This window comes from Trypanosoma equiperdum (genome assembly GCF_001457755.1).
Source record: "Trypanosoma equiperdum strain OVI genome assembly, contig: ctg_710, whole genome shotgun sequence".
Lineage (NCBI taxonomy): Eukaryota > Euglenozoa > Kinetoplastea > Trypanosomatida > Trypanosomatidae > Trypanosoma > Trypanosoma equiperdum.
In genome coordinates, this window is record NW_027124655.1 from 1 (window position 1) to 8,878 (window position 8,878).

Here is an 8,878-nt window from a genome sequence, read left to right on the forward strand (position 1 = left end):
AAAGCGGCAGTGAACCGGTATGCATACACATGCTCTCCTTCGTCATGTGACCCTTGATGTGCAGGAATGTATAGTGTACCGTACCTTTGCTGTAACCAATCGTCTGAACAACTTATGGTACAGTTCATTGAGCAACCAGCCAACCGTTAATTATGGCTATTTCGACCAATGATTTGCAGCAGCTTTCTTCCCAGTTAGCAAAGGCATTCGACCACTGAGGGTGTCCTTGCATATCCCTCTGTACACTGAAAATTGTGGAGCCACTGAATTTACCGAGCGCACAGAGAGCCGCGGCAGCTGCCATGTTAATGAGAACCTCAGTGTAGGTCGCCTCATGTCTATCTGGATTTGTTTCCGCGGCTGGAGTCACATCCACGTCATCGTGTGATGAATCCCCATCCTGAAGACACTCTGTAGAACTGTGTCTCAGTGAGGTGGAACACGGCAAAGCAGTGTCGCTGGAACGCTCCCGCTTTATATGATACTGCTGTTCCCTGGATATTTCATCATCCACCGCAACTCCCTTATCATGTGCGCTAAGTGGAGCCAGTGGCGGGGTAAGACGGGTTGCAGAGTTGAGACCCTCCAAATTTTTTCTGTACTCTGGAGCAAGTTCTTGCAGTCGCTTCTGATTGCCTGAGGAGCCCTGTAAGCTGGTGCGTTGTCCCTTCTCTTTGTGAAACATGTATTCCACAAGAAGCATACGTTTTCCTAGTAGCTGCCGTGCAGGACTGCTTCTGTCGGACATTATTGAGTATAGTGCGTTCGTTGCGAAGTAGGTGTACTTCATTTTAATGGGTCGAATGATCTTCACGTAGTTGTGCACCTCCAAGTGCTGGAGAGCCTCAACAACCAGTAACTCCAACTCACACCAAACGCTGAGCTTGTCGCTGATGGAGTTGTTTGCTGCTTCTTCAGCATTCTGCCGCTCGGGGAGGTACCGGGACGTCTGTAGGGTTCTCGACCACGTGCATACCGTGGGAGCGCTGAAGCACGTACCAGAGCATACTGTGTTTGGGAACGGGGACGTAAGACATATATCTGCTGCTGACGGCGGGGAGAGCAACCCAGGGGTTGCCCGCTGCGTATTCAAGGCATCCCTGGGATGTGCATTTGTTGACGCAGTTGATGATGCGAGACCGCCAACCTCCGGGGCGCTCCTGCTTCCGGGAAAGTTCACAGGATGCAGCGAATGCGCGAATACCGAATGTATAGCACACTGGCTGCTTGCGGGAGAAAATATACGTCCTTGCCTTTGGAGTAGCTCATCACTGTCTTCGTACCGTTCGCACTCCGCAGCGAGTACCTGTACAATTTGGCGAATTGTACGCCTCCCATCAACAATCCTAAAAACGTCGTGCATAACTAAATCCACGTGTTCAAATACCTCCGGCTCATACGCGGCTACGGGAACGGGCACTTCATCGAGGGCGTGCTGCTGGGGTAGATGGGGTGGCGCCCTGTGACCCACGGGAATGAAGAACGTTTCGCACAACCTTAAGGAAACGGTATTTTCTGTCGCCCATGGTCGCGGGCACTTAGTTTCACCCTCCTTTGGGTCAGTTCCTAAAAACGTGAAGAGTTCCCCCATTAGCGCCTCGAGAGATGTCCACTGCATCCCGGAGGAATCCTGAGGTGGTGTTAAGAAAACGTTGACCCGTGACGTTCCCTTGGCATACCTAAAGAGCGCTTCGTCCCCGGTTGGTGGGGAAGCAAAAGACGTTGTACCTACCACGCTGTGTATTTCAGCACTTACCCCACCACCATATTCGTGAAAATCACTGCGAGAGGGCTGGCCGACCAGGTCATTTTTCGACTGCTGCTGTTGGCAATCTCCACGGCTGGGACAATGCGTAGAAAGCCTGTGGGAAAGGCCGCGAGACATGTAACCGGAGCGCTGCTCCGCTTCGCGAAGCCCCTCTACGATTCTCGTCAAGACAAAGCTATACGGTCGGAGAAGCCGCTCTACCGTCGCTGCAGTAGCCGTGACAAGATTGGTGTCAACGGCAAAGGCGAAGCACAGTGTGTACCGCAATGTTTTTCGTTCATAGTGGACACCAGATATCTCTTCTGGATAAAACAAGTACAGGATTCCGGACTCAGCTTCCACCAGGCACATTACGCGACGGCAGAACTCAGATTTCGGCACAAAGACATCGCTAAATGCTTTAAAACGGCCAGCATTCGTTGGAAGGTGCAACATGTCTTTGTTCCTGCTGCTATCCTTGTTTACGTCACCTTGTACATCACGAGGTTGGTCGTCCCCTCCTTGTTCAACTGGGTTAACTGGTGCAAAGCAACTGAGGTAAGGCCCTTTAACCACGTCCAGTGCCATTAAGAGCACGCTTTGAAGGTGGAACTTCATTTCATACTCCCTTCGGTGCTGCGTTATCACCTTCTAATATATGTGTTTATGTATAACCAACCACCGAAATACTGCTCACCACAGGCGGAGAGAATGCAGAGGAAGAAAAGGATGACCTGACAGAAGTGAGATACACCCGCACAACACGGTAGTTTTAGTGTAGCGATTGGGGCAGTTGGTTTTGGATGAAGTGGCCGCAATCACAAATAAAGTGTTGCATAGAGTGTGTACATGTGCACATCTCTTTGTATTTGGGCATTCTTGTGCTCACCCGCATGCCTTCACAGAACGAAAATAACACACGTTACCATAAGAGGACAAGAAAACAGGAATACACGAGAACAGCTTGTTCCCTGTTTCCCCGCTCCGCCACCACTCCTTTACTCCCATGGTTCACACCAAACAAAGAAAGTTTTGATAACTTCCCACACCTGACCTTCCGCGACCCCTTGGGAAGGGGAGTGAAGAAGGTCAAGGGGGGATGAACAGCTAAAAGAATCAAATAGCAAACGAAAACCACTGGGACACTTGTGTAATAGCGGTAGCAAAATAATGATAGTAATGGTACAACCCGATCACTGACTCCGTTACACTTTAATTTACTACGCTTTTCTCCAACTTCTCTCTTTTCTTCCGCTGTAATATCTTGATAGTGTAGTGGACAAACTATCGGACAACCGCGTTCATCGACTCGTATAACCCTCGAAATCCACCCACCGACGATATGGGACCCTTCAACCCACTCTTCGTGCCGTGCAGAAGCGTGCTTTCTTTGTGTTTACATCGTTACTCTAACCATATCCCTTTTTCTCTCCACCACAACTTCGCTCCAATGTAAATCGACTCCCCTGAAAAAAGAAACTTTATGCATAGAAGTCTCGTTCTCCCCCGTTGTCGACCCTGTACTTCTCTCAGAACTATGTATTCCATCATTTTTTATTACATGAAAAAATTACCGCCAGGCCCCCGCCTCCCCAGCTCACCAAATGCAAATACGCACACACAGGCTGAACGAGCACGGTAAACAAACCAAAGGGTAAAAAAGATGTGTACCGACTGGAACATAAGGAAAGAAGTGGGAAAATGTAACGAATCGGAAATTACTGAGGAACTCTTTGTCACTTTCACGACCTAGGCCCACGTAGCTGCAAAAAAAAAAAAAGAGAAAGAGTGAAAAGAGGACAAAACACGCAGCGTGGGAAATAAAAGAAAAGCGAGGAGTGAGGACATAAATCTGCTGACAAATACGGCACCTCAGAAAAGTTGCGGAAAGGCATTTTGCACCATAGCGACAGACCGGCATCATCCCTCCCCGTCGATACAACCCTGGAATTGGCTTACCCCGCCATTAGACTCTTGTGTTAGGTTCGCCTCACCATTATGAGAGGTCGCCCCTCGCTGCATAAGGGCAATCTGGCGATCCATATCAAGGAGAGAGGCTTTCTGTTCCGTTATTGCTTCCAGAAGCTCCTTGTTAAGCTTTTGAACTAAACGCTTCTGCTGCTCAATGGCTTCCTTTTCACGCGCTGCCTTTTCGAGCCACTCGCTGTCTTCGCCTCCACATCTGACGTTGAGGTAGACATCCGCTTCGTGCATCTGACTTAAATCAAGCAACCGCCGCTCCACCTCACAGAATTCTCTTTTTAACTTTTGTTGCTCCTGCTGTATGGTAGAAAACTGAAGCTCCGTGTCTTCCAGCCTACGCTCAAGCGACTCTTTAACTTCAACAACGCGATGCAGCTCAGTCGTCAAAGTGCAGTGTCTTACTTTGGCCTGCCGCACTTCCTCCTGCGCGATGTCCACGTTGTTGCTCTCCTCCGCTAAGGCAGTACGCAACGTCTCAATCACATCCTGCAATTCCTGTAACCGCGCCTCGTACTCTCGCACAATTTGCGTGCTCTCAAACAATGAGGCCTTACAACTACTCTTCACACGCTGTACCTCCTGCTGCCGTATTTCCAACTCACGCTCCATCTCGACTTGAAGATCGTGACTGCGATTGCGTTCACTTTCTAGTTGGGCACTTAACATATCTACCCTCTCTTTGTACAGTGTCATCTCACTCGATAGATCTTCTAAACTCCTTTCACCACTACCTCGGCTAAAACGTTGGTATTCCTCACCTCTACCATCTAAGGTGAGACCACTAACAGGATCGTCAACACTCAGCGACGGTTCACCGAACACGTCACGCACTGCCTGTACCTCCGCAATTCTGGTGATAAGCATCTCGTTGCGCTGCTGCTGCGCCTGAAGCTCCTCCTTCAAGTCCTCTACCTGTCGTTTAAGTTCCTCGCATTGCTCCACAGTGGTACTGAGTGTCGCCTGAACGGAATTTCTGACCGCTATCGCCTCCTCCAGGGAAATTTCCGCAGTCTCTAACTTCCGAAGAAGTCGTTGCTGCTTTTCCTCACCCTCTGCAAAGTTAATCCGCAGTGACAGTATCTCGTCACTTAACGCGGAAGCCGACCATCTCCACATCGCGTGCCGTTGCGCTGCAAGGTCCAACACGGTATTGAACCACTCTTCCACTAGCAGCAGCCGTCTACATCCCTCATTACACTCGCAGTCGCGCAGCGCTCGTACGCACACGCTTGGCCCGTCGGAGAAGGAAGAGCGCCGTGTCACTCCAGTGACGACCCCAACACTATTTGTGGGTTCGAGACTTTTAACGAGTAGGATCTTCTGATGGAAAGCGTGACATATGTTGGCCTTCCCACTGTAATAAAGTTGAAAAATATAGTACCGCTCAGATGTCTCCGTCTCCTCCAAGAGCATTTGCTCAAGCTCACCAACATCCCGTGACTTTATTTCTGCCTCCTGCTGGGAAAGAAACAACTGTTGTTCCATGTGAGACACACGCATTAGTAGGCCCACATTGGACTGTTTTTCCCCCAAGTACTCCACACGAAGGTCTTCCAACTGTGTGGTGAGTAGGGCTTCCCTTTCACTGGCACAGCTCCCATTCCGCTCAGTACTTAGTAACGTCCGCGTGGACGCCAAATCACTCTCTGCGGCCTCCAGTGCATGAGACTTTTCAGTGAGCCGACGTTGTGCCTCCTCTAACTGTCCTCTTGTAGCATCACGTAGCTTCTGCAGCTCGCGTAGTTCAAATCGCAGATTATGATTCACCTTTTCCACGTCTTCACGGCGCTTCTGCTCCTCTTTCACACTCTCCGTTAGCTTCTCTACCCGACGCTCTAATTGTTGGTTGCGAAACTGCAGCTCGCCAACAGCTGCGCAACCGGAGTCGGCATCTCCCTCAACAATCGAATCACTGCTAATACTAGCAACATCAGTCTTGAGCATACCACATTTTGAGCTATTATTGGATTTGAAGGCACCACTGGGTGACGCTGCCCTTCCTCCAGAAGCGGCACGACCTCGAGACAATTGTACAGTTGACTGTGGTGTCGCTTTGCCGCCTCGCAACACTTCCGAATGGTGACGACGCTTCCACTCCTGCACCTCTACGTCCTTCTTTGAGAGCATCTCCTGCAATTTAACAATCTCCGATCGCCGCCTTATCAACTCTTCACGGAGATTCGTCGTGGTGGTCATAAGCTGCCGCTGTAAATTGCACTTTTCCGCGTGAAGTCGTGTGTTCTCTTCCTCAGTCTCTGCCACACGCCGCCGGAGAATCTCCAAATCAGTTGCGGGCACCATTTTGGACACTTTTATCCGCATGGCTTCAAGCTGCGTCTCCAGCTCACCTTTATCTCGACGCAACTTCCTTATTTCGCTATTTTGAGGATCAAGTATCCTCCCCTCCTCTACCTGCATAGTGAGCTTTACAATCTGCTCCCTCAAGGACGTAATCAATTTCTGGAAGCGCTGGTCTTCGTTGACCGTGGCCACATTGATCACCGTCTTCGCAACGCCGGCAAAACGAAGTGTATTCAGCGTCTGCTGATAGCAGTACGCGCTAGGAGCCACCGTAGCAAGCATAATTGTCTTGCTGTTACCACCCAGGCTGTCTGATAGAAGCCACGTGAGCGCGCTGTCCCTGTAACTAGGCACCACGTTCTTCCCCGCCTGTTTGTCCGTGAGTTGCATTATTACACGAGTAAGTGTTGTAAGGGATAGGTTGATGTTACGAGCCTCCTCGAAGCGGTCACCTGTAGCACCTGACTGCGAAATCCGTTCACTTCCCGCGAGATCCACGAGACTAACCTTACATACACGCGTTCGTGTGACAACAGCTTCCTCCTCTCGCACGGCCGACACACGTGTGATATTGAGCTGCAGTAATGCATGGCTCCTGCTGCTGTGTTCGTTCATACGTGTTTCCGCGGTGGCACGTTCTCGCATTCCACAAGTCAGTTGGTGCATGACACCTTCCACGTCACGCACCTTAACATGGGAAAGACCCTCGACATATGGTCCATGCGTCGGGTGCTGCCGAATTCGAAGTTGAGGGGAGGGATTAGAAGAACCTTGCCGAGGTGTCAGCACCAACGACTGAGACGGCGAGGTCTTAGAGCGCAAATTCGACGGTGGGCCCATCGTGGTAACGTTAGGAGCAGAATAATCGTCATTAGTACTGTGAAACGTGGTGTGGGTGAGTAGATCACGCACGCGTTCACAATAAATCTCCAAAAAGCTACATTCCACGTTGTAGGAGATTCCTTCATCCTCTTCACGCTCACGCCTCATCATATCGAAGAGGTCTTCGCACAGTCGCTGAATAATCCCTCTCTGATCACCCTTCTCCGAAAAACTGTCATGGGGCCCAATCATGCTGTAGGTTTTGCCGCTCCCTGTCTGACCGTACGCAAACAAACATGAGTTATACCCGGTCATAACCGAGTCATACATTAGCGGGCCGATAAATGAATAGACAGAAGTCTGGTTATCACAACTTGGGGTCTGCGCAAAGCACGGCAAACGATGAAATGAAGGTCTTACGCATGTTATTGCACTGACAGAAACCTCCGCCGTCGGAGCAGCACAAGGCACACTTGCATCACTGCTGTTGCTACTCCTTCGCACCGTTGGCGACTCTGTAGGGGAGGGGGAATGTGTCGAAGAACTATCCGCTACTGATAACCTAATGGAGCTCGCGGACGGCATCTGTTGACTGTGCCCACTGGGTGTCGTAGGAAGTGGTAGAACACAACCGGGAACACTCCAGAAAATTTTGTCGAACGTAAAGACGTGGCGTTGCATGCTGCCACTTACACTTGTGCTAAACCGATTAACCTGACCGACATCAGTCAGCGTGATGGTACGCGGATCCGTGACGGTAACTGTACATTCGTGAGGAGCCTCCCGGGAGTTGAACGGGCGGACGCGCACTGCAACGAGGACGGCCGACGTTTGAGACGTCATCCCCGTTGAATACTGCAAGCAAGAGGCTGCAATCTATCAGGAGTCGAAACCCACGTCGTTGGGTAGCTTTAAAAAAAAAAAACAGTCAATAATATATTAAGGAAAACTGTAGTATATGGTGGGTATGAAAATAACGTTCTGTGGCAACTGATTTCTTTTCCCCGGCTCCGTAGGTTTCTCGTCGGGTCCTCAACCCTCAATTCTCACTGAGTTGTGTAAATGCAACTCTTCACGTTCCGTTGTTCTAGCGGAGTCCAATCCCTAGAAACAGTTCTGCCTTTACACTAAACGTAACTAACACTAGCGATGCTATTGACGAAATTGTAGTCGCACCTCCTCCCTGCAGGTGACACAGCACCCAACTACCCTTCGGGCCTACAACCCTCCTCACCCTTATTTAGCCTCTATAGCGGAACCTCACTCACAACAACCTTTTTTACGCACGGTTCCTCTTCGTCTTCTTCCTAACGTCCAGCCCACTTTTACCGCAAAAAAAGTAGTTGTCTTAAATACCCCGTCGCTACCGGTTTCCTCCCTCCTTAGACCCAACACGGGAACGTTAGAGTCTCTCAAAGTGAAAGCCGGTTCCTTACACGGGTGGATCGGCCACGTCACACCGAAAACAGTTGGTAATCACCCGTTACCTCCCTTCCCTTCACTCTCAAGGGGAGGGGAAGAGGAGGTGCTAACGAAAGAGGGGAATGAGAAATCGGGATAAATAAAGTAATGCACAAAAATTGATAATGATAAGCCCTTTCCTTCGTGTAGCGTGTATGTAATCCTCTTTCCCTCCGTCGTCTTATATTTCGCGTAGTCCGGTGCGTTTACTACACCTAGAGAAGGCGACAAAAAGAAAAGAGAAATTGAGGAATGGAAATACCAAGGGCAAAGAATATAGTTGTTCGTTTTTTTTAAAACCGAAAGGGCGACGCATGGTTGCCATTTACATTAACAACGTTATTAGCGGATAAACCAGACGAAGTTCATAAGATCAGATACAACACGAAATGGAAAAGATTGCACAAACAAGGCAAGCACCCATAGAATTAGCCTCCATTATAAACATAGTGACACGGCAACACACCTTGCACAAAAACAAAATTCCAACAAATCAATTTGAAAAGCCAAACATTACTTCCCCTTTAATGCAGAAATCCCCAACTTCCCTTTCGCCCAAACACG

At 49.6% G+C, this 8,878-nt stretch overlaps 2 protein-coding genes across 2 annotated transcripts; both read right to left on the reverse strand.

Annotated features, from left to right (window-relative positions):
- Positions 1 to 124: 124 nt before the first annotated feature.
- TEOVI_000329500 (Nitrogen permease regulator 2, putative) lies at positions 125 to 2,365 on the reverse strand (the record flags this gene model as incomplete). The annotated part of the gene is made up of 1 exon (XM_067226223.1): positions 125 to 2,365. One exon carries the CDS (start codon positions 2,363 to 2,365, stop codon positions 125 to 127), a length of 2,241 nt encoding a protein of 746 aa, XP_067082324.1.
- A 1,302-nt stretch (positions 2,366 to 3,667) lies between these two features.
- On the reverse strand, positions 3,668 to 7,696 carry TEOVI_000329600 (kinesin, putative; the record flags this gene model as incomplete). The annotated part of the gene is made up of 1 exon (XM_067226224.1): positions 3,668 to 7,696. One exon carries the CDS (start codon positions 7,694 to 7,696, stop codon positions 3,668 to 3,670), a length of 4,029 nt encoding a protein of 1,342 aa, XP_067082325.1.
- Between the last annotated feature and the right edge of the window lie 1,182 nt (positions 7,697 to 8,878).